Raw genomic sequence first — 19,807 nt, 5'->3', positions numbered from 1 at the left:
ACAGTCAGGTTGGGGTTGTTGAAGTGCCCCTATAGACACAAGTGCAGGTAGGCTATCAAGTGTCTACATTTTCATCATATGGCAGGGGAGGAGCTACAATGGCTGTAATTTTGGGGACCCGACCTAAATACCATTCATTTGGTGCTGCCCTAACAATTACTGAACAAATGGTTGTTAAGTGAGGAGTAGCTGTAATCAAGACTTAACCTGTATGCAAATCTAATCTGATCAGTTCATTTTAATGTAACTTTCACATGCATACCAACAAGAGAAGGCAACCTATTAAGTAATAAAAACATTTAAAATCATCTCAAGTGAAAATCTGCAAGTCCAGCAGTCTCAAAAATATTTTTCAAAATTAATGTGATCGTCCAAAATCCATTTTAGTGTCTAAGAAAAATGTTAGCAACTCACAATGTTTAGCTGAAATTTATATTTATCTATATGATAGGCAGACAGACAGGAACAGATGGATAGACTGCACACACTTGATAAAAAAAGATAATTCATAGCTTATTCACTATGAAGGAAGTTTTCTATTTGCATTAAAATGTAAAATACTGAAAACTGAAATAGCAATGCATTTTATTACTATTTTGCAAACATGTGCTCAACAAACATACATTATGTTACAGAGAAAAATGAATAAAAAGTAACTGACCTGCAAAAACTGAGTGAATTCTGAGTATGTCAGATGTTTCTTTCTATTATGTCCAAAGTGCAATCGAATGAATTCACAATCCCAGTTAAAAGGGATGTGATGATGAATAATGGTCTGTCCAAATATTTCTTTTACATTTTCTTTAAAAAGAAGAAAAATGTTAGAAAGTAAAATGTCAGTCCTGCTTTACTTTAACAAAAAATGAAATTACTTTTCAAGAGCTGTTGAGTTTGTTTTTAACATATAGGTTAGAAAGCTATTTTTGCAGCACAAAAACAAACTTTATATAGATTCTTTCCAAATTCCACTTCTATGTTTATATTATGCAGATTCATGAGAAGCATGATTTTTCCTTGTTCAACTTTAATTAAGGAGCAATTTATTTTGTTCATTAGAAATACCTGGTGCTTTGCATGCTGATATAAAATCAGTGTTGTGTTTCTTGATTCTCCAACGTGTCAAATTAAGACCTTATTGAAAAGCGATGAACACCCATATTTTTGTATATCACAATATTTTCCAGGCTATGCGTGCTGTGATTGAGAGTTGATTATCATATTCACGCTTGTGCAAATGCCACTATTATGTATACGTATAAGAAACTTACGGCAAATTGTGTCATTAACAGTATGAAAAATACATCAACTATTTCAGATGATTGCTCTAAAAATGATTGTGACAGAATGCTATACAAAGAATCAAATTATACTAATATTTAAAGTATCCCATTATTGGGCCTATTTTGCCTTGGACAGTGAGATGGGTGGCACATAAATTTAATAAATAAATTTTTGCTAAATAAATTTTTTCAGCTCTGGAAAGTATGTTGGGATCTCACTCTTCAGGTCAAATCTTAATTATGTCTGATCCAAGATATTTTTTCTTCCTGAAAGTGCCCATCAAAGCATCTTGCTGGGAATGGATTTGGGATTAGGGAGATTAGTCTCTATAAATACAGTAAACGGAGAATGGACTACATACAGTTGTTTTGTGTTGAAAAAGGATGTATAGGAGCTAGAAACTATTTTATTTCTGATATACTTCCATGATAATCTCACATTAAGCTGCCATTGATGTTATGTGCTCAATGAGCTTCATTATATCATCTAAGGTTTTTCATAAGGGAAGATTCTTACCCCTTCGTGAAAGGGACCAACACTTATCCTTAATAATAATAATAAAATTGGAAGGGACCTTGGAAGTCATCTAGTCCAACCCCCTGCTCAGGCAGGAAACCCTATACCATTTCAGACAAATAGCTGTCCAGTCTCTTCTTAAAAACCTCCAGTGTTGGAGTATTCACGACTTCTGGAGGCAGGTTGTTCCACTGGTTAATTGTTCTAACTGTCAGGAAGTTTCTCCTTAGTTCTAGGTTGTTTCTCTCCTTGATTAGTTTCCATCCATTGCTTCTTGTCCTGCCTTCAGGTGCTTTGGAGAATAGCTAGACTCCCTCTTCTTTGTGGCAGCCCCTGAGATATTGGAATACTGCTATCATGTCCCCCCTCGTCCTTCTCTTCATTAAACTAGACATACCCAATTCCAGCAACTGTTCCTTATATGTTTTATATGTTTAGCCTCCAGAACCCCTAATCATCTTTGTTGCTCTTCTCTGTATTCTTTCTTGAGTCTCAACATCTTTTTTACATCGTGATGACCAAAACTAGATGCAGTATTCCAAGTGTGGCTTTACTAAAACTACACAAGTGACAGTACAGAAACCTCAACTTGGTCTTCTAAGCATTACACTTTTAAGGGTTTTTCTCCATCTTTTAAAATATTAAACCCTGGAGTCCTCCAATGAAACTGGAGTCATTGTATACATTGAACTTCATAAAACCTTACAGGTCTTCTGAGACTTAACTTTTCAAAGGATTAACTCGCAAGTTTATTCATTCTCTAAGTGACCTGCCCAAACCAACTCATGTGCACAAACATCTGAAATTCCTACTTAAAATCACAGCTATCTATTTCTGTTCCCAATGGAACTGTGTTCAAAACGGCCACAATAGTCACAGAATCATGAGAACAGGATCAGAATGGAAATCACTATGAAAATGTTAAGAACTATTGGAGCCCCTTTACTGAATATACTTCATCACACCCTGTTGACAGATGATGATATGTGCAATTGCTTTATTTTATTAAATTTGAAAAATATACTGTATCAAAATAAAATGCAAACAGTATAAACATAACTATATGTTCAAATTAAGCCTGATGCATATTAACAGGATACAGCCGTGCCCTTTTTGGCAAAAATACAGAAGTGGTTCACTTGCCGAGGAATAAAAAGGCTGCATAGTGGTTCACGCAATCATAAAACAAAAAAGTTGGGGAGAAACAGGGATCCTGGAGTGCATCAAAAAGAGATATCCATTGATGTGTTGAACACCATAGTAACAAACAACTTCTATTTTTTTTAGCTAGCTCGGAGATACTTCTTGTTCTTTGCAATTTTATGTCCAACTGACTGCAATTTCCTCAGAACTTTCTCTTCATACTTTATAAAGCATAATTTGAATTATAATTTCAAGTTGTCTTGCGATACTCTATGCTTCCAAACAGTACACTGGAGCTTGACTCAACTTGTATTTTCTTCAGTGAGGAAAAAAGACTAGAAGCATTTGAGATTAGAAGCATTTAAAATGTGTATTTACAGGCGGCTGTTACGTATAAGCTGGGTTGACAAGATCAGAAATGAGGAGCTGGTAAGCCGCCTGGGAAAGCCAAGGAAAATCATCAAAACAATTAAAAAAAAGAAAGTTAGAATATCTCAGACATGTAATGCAACACCCAGAAAAATAGGGCATACTCCACTTAATCCTCCAGGGAAAGATTGAAGGCAAATGAAGTCCAGGCAGAAGAAGAACATCATGGCTTCAAAATCTAAGGTACTGGTTTGGACAAAATTCAGCAGCACTTTTTCGTGAGGCTGCTAATAAAAACAGGACCGTCAACATGATTGCCAATGTCCGATAATAGAAAAATGAAAAAAATGGAATGTAAGATGTACTACAACTATAATCCTGTCTCAAGAAAGAAATAAGCTGAATGACAAGAAACCTGTCATTGTTTTTACAGGTCACTTCATGAATTGGGAAACAAATAAGGGGGAAATATCTCAAATTCTTCATCAGCCTGGCCAGATTATTTTTAATCCACAAACCATGTTTATTTGATTGAAGCAGCCCATTCCTAAATATACATTCAAAACTAAAGCTTCTGAGGGCCTACTTGGAAAAGGAACACATACTGCTGCATATACTCTACAATGCTCCCGCCATTTCATTGTCTTCAAACAATAAAGGTATATAATATAGAAGTATGAATACTTTCCCAGCAAATTATCTCCAGCAAAGTTGCCTTTTCATCCTGGCAGCCCTAGATAATACTGCAACATTCTGAATAGCATTCGCTTCATTATTCTTGCGTTTTACAGAACTGACAATGCTTTCAATCAAAGTGAGTTAGTTTTGAAGTCAACTCAAACTACATTGTTTTCTGCAAAGTTACCAAGAATAGTAGAAATGTAGTAGAGATTTAAGGGATGCCTGGTATTTTAGTAGTTTCTAATATTTAACGAACCAAATTACAACTCTCTTATTCTCTTTTAATGTCAGACTTCTCTGTTTTATATAAATTCTATTCCTAGAAAAGAAAAGAAATTATTTTACTATGGTAATTCCAAAGCTACTATAGTACTCCTGAATCTCACATCAGAGTTTCTCAATGTTGGCCATTTGAACATGTGTAGACTTCAACTTTCATGCTGGTTGAGGAATTTTGGTAATTGAAGTCTAAACACCTTCAAGTTGCCAATGTTGAGAACCACTTTCTTAGATGTACCGCTCAGACGTCTAACCTCATAGCCTTTTAATGTGGTGAGACAACAACTCCTAAATCCAATCCTGTGATTCTAGGAACTGTACATTTAATCCATTTTAAAATTTGGTAAGGCTTGTTTTGTTGTAACAGAGCAACTAATTAGTATGGAACTCTTCAGTAAGGGAAATCTGAAACTCGTGCAGACGGCAACAATTTCAGGAAAAATCAGTAGAAAGCATATCAAATACATTGTTAAACTAATTTTTCTATTTGGCATATTTAATTAGGAAAGCAAGCGTGTGCACAAATCAATCTACTTAGTACTAGCATGTGAACACAATTTTTGTTCTATATGCATAGGGACTTAGTTTGATCTCTACAATATGATTAAGTTGCAATGTATGCAAAAAGAACTGGAAAGGAAGAGACACACATAGACCTCCCATTCCTGGTGATTCCCAGCTGTGTTATGCCAATTAGACAGGGTAAATGGGACTGGTTCTTTTTGCACACATATAAAATGTTCAGACAGGACTATTAATACAGAAAATAAGTGACTTACATCCTCAAGCATAAAGTGTGGTACCTTTAACAGAAAACATTGGATAATGCCATTAATTTAATTACATTGTAGGCCTATCAAAGCCATTAACATTCAATGTTTACCATCATAAAATACTAGCCAGGAACAAAGCGATCTGAGCGCTGATTTTGGTATTAATGAATACATAAGAGAACAAGTGTAAAATGTAAACAAAACAGAAACAAGTCAGGAAACTCCATACTAGCAAAATATCCAGAAGGAAACTTGACACGCTAACTTGCAAAGTTTTGAAAATGCAGGTCACTCTTACTTCTTGCCTTATTTTTAAGCATATTTCCTTCCTTTCTTCCAATTTAAAGCAACAAAAAGACACATTCTTTTTTTCTTACACATGACTCATCAGTACTATGACTGAGGTCATGACAATGGAATGCTGGGGAATATATTTCTAGGACCTTTTACATAGCAGGGGCAGTAAATAAGATCTCACATCAAACAGCTGATGTTTTGGCAAAAAAAATGAGTTGATAATGAGGCTTTCAAGTGTGATTCTGGAAACTCAAGGAAAACCTGAAGCTAGATTGGTCCAAAGACAAGCTTTTCACCAGTTATTTTAGGAATGTTCATGCACTGCAGTTAGACAATTATGTTGTATGGTTTTAGAATGACTTTACATAGGTCCAGCACTTGAATCTACAAAGAAATATGCAGTTTGTCCTACAATGTTTATTTTGAGATTTCTGAAATAAAAACTCAAAATATTCTCTTTTCCCATGGCATAAATAATATTTAGCTCTAGATAAGCTCTTACCAAAGGTCACTTCGCCACTGCCACTCTTGTCAAACAACTGGAAAGCAACAATGAACATTGCATCTGGTGTGCATAAAACTGACTCAAATGCCAAGAACTCTTGGAAAGAAATTAACCTGTGAATCAAAAATCACATATTTTAGTTCGGAAGGAGATGCAAAAATAGGGTAGAAAATATTTCAAGAGGTTCAGTTATGAAACAATCAAATCAAATCAAATCAAATCTAGATGCTGGGCAAAATGCAGCAAATCCTAGGAAACTCAAACTCTAAGCAATTAATCAGAAGCAGGAAAACTCTCTTTCTGGTATGCTTTTAAAAAGGGGCAAGGCAAATTCCACTTTCACTTTGATCTTCCTTCCCTCAGCTTTTACCAGATAAGGAACAAATCCCAACCTGGGAAAAGGCTAGAAAATCATAAAAAATGACCATTTACTGAAAAATATGGAACTAGATGCAAATTACCATCCTTTTAAAATTTATGTTGTGGATTGATCTGAGCTGGGGTTATTTGGGTCTTTAGTCCTCCAGTATTTTGTTTTGAATTTTGTGTTTGTCTGGATGCATATTTCTCCTGGAAATTTAGATATTAAGGTCTCCAGGATTCATTGTACTTTCCCTTTTGTTTTCTTCAATTACCTTCAACTCTGAATTAGCTCTTTAATCTTAATCTATATAATAAACAACACACATCTTTCTATGAACTCAGCAGTGTTATTCCTTATACAAATTGCCCTATATCACAGTTCTCAGCCACTCCACTTGCTATATAAAACAGAAAATAGAAAGGAGAAGTAAGTACAGGTGTTCAGAGAACTTTACTAGCCTATAGAAGGCGGGGATCTCCTTTACATTTGCAATACAGCCAGAGACAAATCAAATAAAAAAAGTGACAAAGAACAGAAGTTCCCAACCCGAATCCCTAGAGCAGTGATGGCGAACCTTTTAGAGACCGAGTGCCCAAACTGCAACCCAAAACCCACTTATTTATTGCTGGGTGCCAGGTGGGCGTGGCCCACTGGGTGGGCGTGGCTGTGGTGGTCATGGCCGACTGGGTGGGTGTGGCCAAGGTGGGCATGGTCACCTCAAAGTTGCTCATGGGGAGGGACACCTGTGGGGGCCGGGCAAGGTTGGGGGAGATCCAGGGAGTCTCTGGCAGGTGGGGTGATGGTTAGGAGGCTCGTCCTGCGGGGTGAGGCGAGGCAGAGTGGGGGTGCCATTATCTCAGGGCAAGGCAAGGCAAGGCAGGGGCCGGGGCAGCTGCTGCCTGACACCGTCGGCCCCCGCACACAGAGGCCAGTGAGCGCATGGGGGCCGACAGTGTCCGTCAGCAGCCACAGCCTGCTGGCCCCTCGACCGGCACACTCTGGGGCTCTGCAGCCCACCACCAGCAGTTCAGAGAAGTGCCCACAGAGAGGGCTCTGAGTGCCGCCTCTGGCACGTGTGCCATAGGTTCGCCACCACTGCCCTAGAGACAACCCGAAGTCTCAGATACAGCCTTCAGGGACTTCCAAAAGTTATTCCCAAAATGTAATATTCATGTCACAGGAGAAAAATGAATAAATGCATAATTTTTCATATTAAATTTAAATAGGATCATATCAAACTTAGTTTTTGTTCTATCACCAATGACTATTTTGGGGATGTAACTACCAATATGCTAATAAAAGATGAAATGCAACTTCCAGCCTCTCAAAAATGCACTTCTCTTCTACAGCAACATTCACAGCCCCAGTAAGAAGATCTAATTCAAGATCTAAGAGGAAAAGCCAGCATGTCCTTTTATTGCAATGATATAAGGCTTGATTTCTGGCATGGTTAGAAATTAACACCCCTATTTGGCAACTTATAGCTACTTATGCTTAATGAATAATAATAATAATAATAATAATAATAATAATAATAATAATAATAATAATAATAATAATAATAATAATAATAGTACCAATAGTAATAGGCGCCTTGGGTGCAATCCCAAAACAACTGGAGCACCATTTGAACACCATTGGCATTGACAAATTCGCCATTAGTCAATTGCAAAAGGCAGCCTTACTAGGAACTGTTCCATCCTGCGACGATATCTGTAATGCCATCAAACATCCACATCTGCCTATCCCAGGTCCTTGGTAAGGACTTGATAGGTAGACAAAAATGCCAAATCCAGTCTGAACATTTGGCTGTCTGTGCGATGATTAATAATAATAATAATAATAATAATAATAATAATAATAATAATAATAATAATAATAATAATAATAATAAATTCTATATTGTAATAACAATAAAAGAAAGAATACTTTGTAATAATAGCAAAGGTTATATCTGCCCACCAAATAACCCTAAGGAATTTAAGAGGCTTTTAATTTGACAAAAAACGAAATTTAGATATTTATTCTGCCAGCCACCCACAAAAAAGGCTGCATTTACTTTTGAAAGTAACCTTTAATTGCCTCTCTATCACAGTCCTCCAATGACATTAGTGGCCTTTGCACCCCACTGTGTTTAATTCTTGAATATTGACCAGAAACATCTGCCCTTCTCTAAAATAAAATTGGAGATCCAAAGAAAACAAAATGAGAAAAGGACGCCTGCTGAGCTGCTCTAAAACTGTGTGAGTTAAAAGGTTACGTCTGAAGAGAATGGATAATCTGTAAATTAGTTTCCACAAGCAATTTAAACTATAAAAATATTGTTGGCAAGAAATACTTAAAAGAAGCATTAACTCTGATTCGGCAAACAGTTTTCTTGCCATGTATAGTAACATTTGTGATTCAGACTCCAGAAGCTTAGCTTGTCAAATTATCTTTTTAATGCCCAGAAATGTTATGGTATTATTAAAATATGCAAGGTTTTGGTAATCTCACTCTGAGGCTTGTAAAAGAATACCAAAATCCAATAAGATGTCTTAAGATGTCAGTCGTCTTATAGTCTATTAAGATTTGGACATTTAAAAAAAAATTGTAATGTAAATTCTTTTTAACTTAACTGGAGAGGAGACTCAGGGGCACTGTTTAAGGGTGATATACTGTCCCAACACCTGCTGACACTGTGTAGTTGATCCCTCCCTTAGAGACTACTACTGTATATCACACTGTTATTTAGTCTATTTTTTTCCTATATTCATATGTCTGCTCACAGAAACAACAAACACAGTATGGTTTCTCATTTATTAAGGAAGCAATCCAAAGATGCTATCTGTAAACATAATTTAGACCAGGGGTCCCCAACCTATGGGCTGTGTCCTGGTAGTGGGCCGTGGCCTACTGGCCACCGGACCGTGGGACAGGCTGGTCAGTGTGCACACATGTGCACACACACACACACTCACACTAGCACCACAGCCATGGGTGCGAAAACAGGACGCCACACCGTGGGCTGCAAAAACAGGACGCCATCGTGCTGTGGGGCATGAAAACGGGATGCTGACACGCCACAGGGTGCAAAAATGGGCCACCACACCTTGGGGCACGAAAATGGGCCACCACCGTGCCATGGGGCATGAAAATGGGCCGCCACCGCACAAAAGCGGGATGTGAAAATAGGGTGCTGCGCTGAGCAAGAATGGGGCAGGGCTAGCGAGTATGACGCCGGTGCTAGCCCCACCCATTTGTGTTGCGCGCATGCTTGTGGCCCCGTGCACATGCGTGTAAAATGCTTCCTCCTCCCTTTCCCTCCAGTCTGTCAACTGAGAAAGTTGTTGACCTCTGATTTAGACCATAGCATTTAATGGCCTAATCTTCATTTTTTACATTATTCATTTATTAGATTGATTGATACCTGGCTCTTCAAGTATTGTGTATATACCTATCTTCTCCCATATTTTCCCCCAACAATTCTGTGAGACAGGCTGGTCTAGGACAGAAAGACTAGAATGAAGTCACCCAGGGAACTTCTGTGGCTGAGGTTGGTCTAGAACAGGCATGTCCAGCTCACGGCCCGTGGGTTGCATGCAGTCCTGGATAGCTACTAGATTGTAACTTTTAATATTACTATGTGATTTTTATCAATAGCTACTATACTATATATGTTATATGTGGCCCAAGACAATTCCTCTTCTTCAATGTAGCCCAGGCAAGCCAAAAGGTTGGACACGCCTGGTCTAGCGCCTGGTCTCTCCTGTCCCAGTTCAACCCCTTAACCATTATAGCTGAAAAGACTGTTTTGAAAACTAAATAATAGTTTCTTAAACCAACTGAAGCTGCTGTAACATAAAATTAAAAAGAAAGTGATAACCTTTACATGGCTCTCATTTTTGGATTGCAATTTAAAATGACATCATGGCCTATCAAAGGTTACAATCAAGTGGTAGATTGCTCACCCATCTTTTGTCTGATCTGCTACTCCTGCCAATAAATCCACCGTTTTAGGATTAAAATGAGGTTCGGTGTACAGTCCCAGGTATCGCCGCACAAAATCTTCAGGTGTCATGTAACGTTCTCCACTTTGTTCAACAGTGGCATACTAAAGACAAAAGCAAGTAGAATTTTGTCAGCATCTGCAACAGAATTGTTAATACCACAGGGCTGTCGTTAAAGTTATGCAAACTGCTTTAACCTCTCTCTCTTTTTAAAATTATTGGGTAAAAATCAGTGCTGCAATGATCAGAAACCAAGCTTTCCCTTTTCTTCTCCAGGCGATGAAGTGATAGAAAAGATGTCTAGTGTACTGCAGGAGGATGGTAAAGAATAAGTCTGAATAAATCAAAGACTACAGATTCCAGTTGGATTAAGATACAGTAAGAATGTCATAAAAAAAACAAAAATAAAGCAAATCTGTACAATCTAGCACTCTGAAATGCAGTATTGTAAACTGTTTTGCATATAAGGGACAGAAATTAAAACTGAGGTGGACCATAGAAAATGGACCACATACATTAAGAATGAAAAAAATACTTCAATTTCAGGGCCAAACCAGTTTCAACTAAAATAACTTATTGGCTTCCACACAAAATCAAATTCTTTCCTATCAAGTTCTTGTTTGCATGGAAGAGAATGGGTGCATACACAAAAGTTGTCCTCTTTCAGATATTGTTGTGGATCTCTGAAAGAAACTGATATAATCTAAATAATGTTGGCAGGAAGTGGAATTTACCATATCTGTTGGCCTGAACAGAAACCAAACAAATGTTCACATTTTCTTAAGCTGTTTCTAAAAGTTGAAATAATCATTCCCCATCAAACTGAAGACTCCTGCTAGAAAATAGAATTCTTGAAGTGTCTGGACAAATAAATATACTAAGGAAATTTATGTTCTGGAAAAAAAACCATGTAAATAACAAGTCTAGCAATCCAAACTATACAGAATAAGTCACATAAACCAAGAAAATAAACCAAGTGAAATTTTTTACACTGTTTATTCTGCTGCTGAGGCCCAAATCACAAAGCATTTGGATTATTTATAGTCTACTACAAATTGCTGACAGGATAGTTTAAAAAGTTGTACGTTATATTCAAAAACATAAACACGCATACCACTGCCATATCAGCTATACTAAAATCCTGCAGATTTGCATGCAACCCACTGATGTCACACACAGAGTCCATTTTGTTACATGATGTTATCATTTGGGAACTTTCCAGGAAAAAAAATGTCTTTACTGGAGATACATAAACATAGGTTCCAAGATTTAATTGTAATAGGCCAGACCAGAGAGGTTCCAGGACCTCCTTATTTTTTATCCAGCAGTTAGAGAAAGGTAATATAGCTACTGTATGTGCCAGGTTTATAGAGGCAGACATGCACTTTCATTTGCCCACTTCAAGCCTCCCTAATTGTTTCATTTTCTTTTTTAGATGAAGCTCATTCCCTTTCTAGGCAAGCAAACTATATAGCAAAAATCCTAGAGCACAGGAAAACTACCAGAGGACTGGAAAAGAGCTGATGTAGTTCCCATCTTCAAAAAAGGAATGAAAATGGATCCAGGAAACTACAGACCTATCAGCCTGACCTCAATACCTGAGAAGATCTTAGAAAAGATAATCAAGCAACAGATCAGCGAACACCTAGAGGCAAACAAAGTCAGAACTAACAGCCAACATGGGTTTGTCAAAAACAGATCATGCCAGACAAATCTTATTGCATTCTTTGACCAGGTGACAAAATTAATGGATCAGAGGAATGCTGTGGATATATTTTACTTGGACTTCAGTAAGGCATTTGATAAAGTAGACCACAACCTATTATTAGATAAGATGAGATAAAATAAAATGTGGGTTAGACAACATCGCCACCAGATGGATTTGTAACTCACTGACCAACCTCACTCAACATATAGCCCTCAATGGAACTGCATCTACATGGAGGGAAGCATGCAGTGGGGACCCCAAGGCTCTGTTTTAGGCGCCTGAAGGCAGGACAAGAAGCAACGGGTGGAAACTAAGCAAGGAGAGAAGCAACCTAGAACTAAGGAGAAACTTCCTGACAGTTAGAACAATTAACCAGTGAAACAACCTGCCTCCAGAAGCTGTGAATGCTCCAACACTGGAGGTTTTTAAGAAGAGACTGGACAGCCATTTGTCCAAAATGGTGTAGGGTTTCCTGCCTGAGCAGGGGGTTGGACTAGATGACTTCCAAGGTCCCTTCCAACTTTACTATTATTATTATTATTACTCTTCAACATCTTCATCAATGATTTGGATGAGGGGATAGATGAGGAACTCATCATATTTACAGATGACACCAAGCTGGCAGGAATAGCCAACACTGCAGAAGATAGGCTTAAGATACAGAAGGATCTCGACAGACTTGAGGATAGGGCGCTATCTAACAAAATGAAATTCAATGGTGAAAAAAGTAAGATTCTACATTTAGGCAAGAAAAACCAAATTCACAGGTATAGTATAGGTGGTACCTTGCTCAATAGTAGTAACTGTGAGAGGGATCTTGGAGTCCTAGTGGACAATCACTTAAATATGAGCCAGCAGTGTCCTGCAGCTGCTGAAAAAGCCAACACAGTTCTAGGCTGTATTAACAGAAGGATAGAATCAAGATCACGTGTAGTGTTAATACCACTTTAGAATGCCTTGGTAAGACCACACTTGGAATACTGCATCCAATTGTGGTCACCACGATATAAAAAAAGATATTGAGACTCTAGAAAGACTTCAGAGAAGAGCAACAAAGATGATCAGGGGACTGGAGGCTAAAACATATAAAGAATGGTTGCTGGGGTTGCCACAAAGAAGAGGAAGTAAAGCTATTCTCCAAAGCACCTGAGGATGGAAACTAATCAAGGAGAGAACCAACCTAAAACTAAGAAGAAATTTTCTGACAGAACAATTGATCAGTGGAACAACTTGCCTCCAGAAGTTGTGAATGCTCCAACACCAGATGTTTTTAAGAAGAGATTGGACAACCATTTAGCTGAAATGGTATAGAGTTTCCTGCCTGAGCAGGGGGTTGGACTAGAAGATCCCCAAGATCCCTTCCAATTCTGTTATTCTATTCTATTCTAGCCCTCTAGACTTACATTTGTTCTCAAAAGCATTTAAGGAACCATTTCTGTGTAAAATACAGTATGATGTTTGTACTTCATTCAAACAGGATCTTCCTCAGTATGATGAAGAGCGGCTATAGAAAATTCCTGGGTTAACAGAGACATTTTGTTACTCATTGAAGCCTGCATATTAATAAATTATAAAAGGAACAAACAATGCCATCCAAAATGGGGGGAAAATCCACAGTTTTATGATGGAATACATAGTTAATTACAATTCATTTAACAAATAATCAAATATTCAGTGTTTGGATTCTCGTTATTTTCTCACATACCAAGATTTTATTTATTAATATGCACACTTACTTACTAAATTGATGCATTTCTTTATTAATATGTACGTTTACTTACTGAATTGGTGCATTGTATTTTATTGGTGTTTTTATTGGCTACTGCCCAGAGTCACTGTAAAGAGTTGAATGGCCCTACATAATTAATAACGTACATATATACAGGCTGTTTCATTTCCAAAGATTACAGCTTGCAAAATATCACACAATATGGTTAAGGCTAATAAAGAACAAGAATATTAGTCAGCTAACGTACCACCGACTACAATCAGGGAAGATATGGTATCTGAAATCTTCCTTTCCCTACTTTCTGAAACTCTCCAAGATGGTCCCATGGAAATTTGTGGCCGAATATAAAAATAATGCCTAAAATAAGTATGTTGAACAGAAGTGCATTTAATGCACACGTTTTGGTTAAAACTTCCAAAATGAAAACATCTGCCCTGAGTGAAGCAGAGGGAGAATTGAGAGGAGCTACTAATAATAAAGAAATCTACTGACCTGCAAAATGAAGATAGCATTGTTGAATTAGACCAAAGGTTTATCAAGGTTAATGTCCTATTTCACAGTGGCCAACCAGATGCATTTGGAACCAGCTCTAGAGTTAATCATATTACAGTATTGATAAACTATGGGAGCTGAAGTTATTTATTAGTAGCTCCGTTGAAGTACTAATAAACCACAAATCTAGTTTTTTCTCTTGATACACTACAGCTCTAGAGGCTGTCTCCTATTGTAAGGCATTCTCGCTTTCCACTGCTTCACAGCTGCTTTTCTCATCATTTATTCTCCATATTTTTACATACAGAAATATAATGGCCTTGAAAATAACCACAAGTTGGTTTCAGGCTGTTTTTGAAGGACTGGATTATGAAAACACTGGTAGTACTGAAGCACCCAGAGAACAGGAAAATATGAACTGAAACAAAACAGAATAGCACTGGGGGGGGGGGAGAGAAACGATGGTCTGCAAATAAACCGGAAAAGGGTACATTCCAAAAAGGGTCTGGGTAAACATGTGGACTTTGAAAACAGAGAAAAAGATAAATGGGGACATGTTGAATTTGGTTAAATGCAAAAGACAAGAAAGATAATTAATGAACAGAAATGGATTTGACATTCTACAGACATGACAAGTCAGGTATAAAAGAAAGAACTGTGTTAAAATGTAGTGTAATATTTTTCTCATGTTAATTCTGTGGTGTTACTAATTCACATGGAGGTGAATTAGTAAAAAGCTAGACCCTGTATTTACTTTACCACTGCAGATCAGGGATAGAGAGAAGACGTACGTCTGCAGTCCCCATAATGCTCTAGAAAAAACCCTCCTGATCATTTTGTCTCAGTCCTGTCTAGACAGGAAAGACAGACAAATATTCTTGCTGGATGCTCCCAAAAGAAGTTAATCCCAATGATATCTAATTGATACTTCCAGTATCAAATTGAGCAGAATATCTAATTAAAGCTCTTTCTGCATTATCCTTTTGCAGAAAATATATTTTCTGCCATGCCACCAGAAAACAGCACATAACAAAAGGTAAAAATATAGAAACCTGCAAACATCAAACATTCCATGCATCTGATGGAACAGATTATATTCTAAGAAAAGTTATAAAATGCTTAAGGACTACTAGAAATCTCTGTCATTTCTGTTATCCAGAGCTATCACACAGCTCTCTTAGGAAAATATTACTCACCTGCAAAAATATGTTACGCAGCTCATTTGGATCTGCTCTTTTGGTTGTCTGCACCTATAAAGACAATATCGAAAAAAATTAAGTTCACTGGTCAAGTTACTCAACAATCAAGGAGGAAAGCCTCTCATTGTACTCTTTGATAAAGGTTGTTGTTGTTAGTTGCGAAGTCGTGACCGACCCATCGTGACCCCATGGACAACGTTCCTCCAGGCCTTCCTGTCCTCTACCATTTTTTGGAGTCCATTTAAGCTCACGCCTACTGCTTCAGTGACTCCATCCATGATAAAGGTAGCAAGTCTCTTATCTAAATGATAAAATGTTTGCAATACTGTATTTACATACAGTTTTGTTTTATTTAACTTAAAGCAAATGAGGTGCTCATATGATTGTCAGACTTGCCAAGAAAAGAACAGACCGTGTAAAAAAAGAAAAATAACAGAATTAACAGGATGCTTCTTGATGGCCTTCTTGATGCTACCAGTCAAACCACATTGCATTACTATTCTGTCTTTCCCTCTTGAATGGATTTTTTTTGTGGAAGAAAGAAAAATACAACAGAACCGTGAAAAACCAAGAAAGATTTGAGAGTAACATCTGGCCTGCAATATAAAATTCTATGAACAAAGTAAGACTGCGGTATGATGGTCTCACGTGAAATTATCAAAATGTTCTAAACAGAAGGGCAGCTGTGTTCTCAGGCAACGACAACAGAGTAAAACTCAAACATGATATTGTGGGTGCCAGAAAGTACAAGCAGGCATCTACAAATAAATTAATCCCATTCCTGTTCCAAGAAGCAAGATCATATAACCTCTGCAATACAGCATGAATAAGAGAATAACTATGTTACTATGTATATGGATATTTTTTCTAGATGGACTCCAACTGAATAACCTAAAAATCTACAAAATAATCTTACACAGTCTCTTGCACTGTCCACCTACAAATATTGGGGAGAAGAGAGCATCAAAATATCCATATTTGTTATAATTAGTGACTATTTCAATCCTACTAAATCTTTTTTCAGAATCCCCTTTCTGTTCAAAATCACTTACATGTGGTTCTTACATTACTCTTACGTTACTCTTTATCAAGTGAGTGTCCTCCAACATGTGTTGAACTACAGGTCCCAGAATTCCCAGCTACATTGGCAAAGAATGATCTAATGATCTAGGCATCCCTCTGAAAACCAATCAAAGCATAGACTAGGACTCTTGAAAAAATAGGGGTAGATATTCTAAGTTGAATTCTCACCTTCTTCTACATTAAATTGGAATATAAGATGATTGTTTGTTGGGTTCCACATCCAAGAAATGTAACATAGCTAGCATGTATGTAGGCTGTGAAAAATCAGATTTGTTTCTCTTACAGACTATCCAAACCTTAATCGCTTAATGAGCACAATGCTCTACTTTTACAGACCAAAGGCTACATCTGTGTATTACATATAATTGTTAACTTTTCCCCAAATAATCCATACTTCAGTATTCCACTGGTCACTAAATCAGATTAGAGCACTACCCCACCATGCCCACAAATCAGAGGCTGTGTAGAATGTGTTGTGTGCAAGAAGAACCTGGATTCTAACTCAGGTGTATGCGCCTCCCCAAATTTCTGCTAAGAATCTCTTCCAGTTTGGGAGATTGGATACTGAGCTAGATGAACCACAACTACTTAAGACAGTGGTTCTCAACCTTTTTAATGCCGCGACCCCCAACCGGTCGTAAGTCAAGGACTAAACCGGTCGTAAGTCGAGGACTAAACCGGTCGTAAGTCGAGGACTAAACCGGTCGTAAGTCAAGGACTACCCAACCGGTCGTAAGTCGAGGACTTTCCCTGCCCGGGAGCGCCGCGCATGTGTGGTTCCGCCCTCTGCGCCGGCCGAGGCGTAGCTGGCAAGCGGCAGAGACGGAGCAGGCCGACCACCAGCTGGCCCAGCCCAAGGGAGGTAAGGCACCCGCCGGAAAAGGGGAAAAAAATGGCGGACAGCCTTGCTTGGCGACCCCCGTGAAATGGTCGATCGACCACAAATGGGGTTGCGACCCATAGGTTGAGAACCGCTGACTTAAGTGATCCCAATGTCAACTATTAAAACCCCAAAAGGCAAAATTCTTCTCTGAGGTTCTCAGAGAATCCAGGAGCGGCAGGGGAAAAAACATTCCACCTTCAATGGTTTCAGACGGATTTGATCTTCATTACTTGTCGCTAAGTAATCGGGAACAACATATACACTGTATTCATCAGTGTTACTAAAACCAGGCAGCAACTACGTTTAGCTTAGATACATTTGGCATTTGGAGAAACCAGGTTGAGGAAAGCAAACCCAAATCATCCGGAGTTTACGCTTATCCAACGTGCCCTCCACCAGACCTCTGCCATAACCTTCCCCAACTTGGGACTCTCCATATATGCCAGACTTCAACTCCCAGCCTCGGGGACGAGCCTACTTTGACCAAAATTCCCGGAAGACACCGGTCGAGGAAGGCTGCCGTATAGCTGCCCCTTCCTCGGCTCCCACCGGCTGGAGTTTTCTTCGAGAGCCCCCCCTCCCTCTTTAGGGTCATTTTTTAATGTCCGGGTTTCGATAGAATCCGCCGTCGTCCCTCTAAAATCATTCCCGTTCCCGCTGCCCCTCGCGGTGGGCCCCCCCCGGGGGGGGTAGGATCGAAGCCTACTCAGGGGGCTGGCAGGACGGAGCCTCCTGCGCCCCCTCCCCGAAAGGCGCAGGGTGGCCCTGAACAACATTGCCCGTCCGTTCTGGAAAGAAGCCAGCCGGCTCCTTAAGCAACAAGCAGAGAAGGAGAAGGGAAGGAGAGTCACCTTGACCGCCATGCTGCGCTCGGGAAAGCGGATGGAGGAGGGAGGAGGAGGAGGAGGAGCCTCTCGACGGCGCTGTCAAGCAGCGGGGCGCGCCGCCGCCGCCGCCGTCGCCGCCCGCCTACCCCAGCCGACCCTCTGCGAAGGAGGCGCCTCCGCTAAGTTTGGGCTCCGAGCTTGTCCCGGGCTGACCCGTGGCCGGAACGGGCTTGGTTCGAGAATGCCGGCGTCCTGGACGCTCCCGCGTTCTCACGTGCAGGCTTTGACTTGTTGGCCGGCGGGGAGCGAAAAGCCAACGTCCTCTGCGCTACGTTTGCTCCGCGTTCCCAAAACGCAGAAGCCCGCCGAGGCTAGCAAGCCGCTTAGCCTCCCGTAGTGCCACCTGGGCCCCGGCGAGTGCGTTGTTAAGTCCGATTGCGTCGGGAATGCAGTTGGCATGCCGAGCCGTCGTGACCAGGGGCCGTTTGTTCCTCTTGCATTCTGGCTTCCCCCGAATTTCGTGGCTGATGGGAAAATCAGCTCCGCTTGAAGGAATGTGGCTTTCATCGAAGGGGACGCGCTGGTAAAACCGCACGGCCGTGGATGAAAATACAGTTGCCTAGGGTTATTTTATCGTCGGGGCTCTTACGTTTAAAATGCTCATTTCAGAAAAACAATGTAGTGAAATTATTGTACCGGGTTTAAATAGGTCGTATTCAAGGGCGGAACTACTACACAGAGAAGGTTAAAGATCAGTTCAGAAAAGCTAAAGTGGGATGGCCCTTCTCCGGTCCATAAAATTAAAATTTACCTCTGTTGAAAAATGCATCATTTTTTTATTTTTAATATGATAAATATTAACTTCTACAAGCAAACGCTCTTTGGAGGTTCTCTGTAACTTTTAAAAGTGCAGAGGGTCTAGAGAGAAAAAAAATTAAGAAACATTGAGCTAGAGTATCAGCCAGGGGCTTATCCCCTATCTGAAATCTAGCAAATCTTTGCAGAGGCTTAGATAGTTCATATTAAGACCAGTAATTAAAATATTCCATTTCCATTGCTCAGTTGCTTGGGAGGGATTCCAACTCATAAGTCATAGATGCTTTTCCCACCTGCATCTAAAAATGGTACAAATATTCCCTGCTTCCAACATCTTTACTCTCTCATGTTCCAATGATGACAACAACGATAGAGTTGGAAGGGGCCTTGGAGGTCATCTAGTCCAACACCCTGCTCAGGCAGGAAACCCTATACCATTTCAACAAATGGCTGTCCAGTCTCTTCTTAAAAACTTCCAGTGTTGGAGCATTCACCACTTCTGGAGGCAGGTTGTTCCACTGGTTAATTGTTCTAATTGTCAGGAAGTTTCTCCTTAGTTCTAGGTTGCTTCTCTCCTTGATTAGTTTCCATCCGTTGCTTCTTGTCCTGCCTTCAGGCGCTTTGGAGAATAGCTTGACTCCCTCTTATTTGTGACAGCCCCTGAGATATTGGAACACTGCAGCTATCATGTCACTTCTCTTCATGTATATATGTATGTTTATAAAATTTATTGGCCACCCATCTTAGCTCAGGGTATCTCTGGACGGCTTACCCTCATAAAAAATAAATGCTGTAAAAAGATAAAAGCATAAATGAAATACTACACACAGCCAAATACAGCAGCCCAATTGAAAGATGGGGAGGATGGGAGCA

At 39.4% G+C, this 19,807-nt stretch overlaps 1 protein-coding gene across 1 annotated transcript in view; it reads right to left on the bottom strand.

Moving 5' to 3' along the window:
- SLC25A12 (solute carrier family 25 member 12) overlaps positions 1-18,174 on the bottom strand; it is a 54,164-nt gene extending 35,990 nt beyond the window's left edge. The window contains exons 1-5 of the mRNA XM_015811864.1: positions 18,143-18,174; positions 15,323-15,376; positions 10,159-10,301; positions 5,842-5,957; positions 662-801 (exon numbers count right to left, since the gene is read on the bottom strand). Of these exons, the coding sequence (XP_015667350.1) occupies positions 662-801; positions 5,842-5,957; positions 10,159-10,301; positions 15,323-15,376; positions 18,143-18,154 (465 nt within the window). The 5' untranslated portion in view covers positions 18,155-18,174. The remainder of the gene's footprint in view (positions 1-661; positions 802-5,841; positions 5,958-10,158; positions 10,302-15,322; positions 15,377-18,142) is intronic.
- Positions 18,175-19,807: the final 1,633 nt, after the last annotated feature.

Source organism: Protobothrops mucrosquamatus, unplaced genomic scaffold, assembly GCF_001527695.2.
Source record: "Protobothrops mucrosquamatus isolate PMUCROS unplaced genomic scaffold, P.Mucros_1.0 scaffold54, whole genome shotgun sequence".
NCBI lineage: Eukaryota > Metazoa > Chordata > Lepidosauria > Squamata > Viperidae > Protobothrops > Protobothrops mucrosquamatus.
Note: the sequence above shows the minus strand (reverse complement) of the source record. Positions and strands in the feature narration are given on the sequence as shown.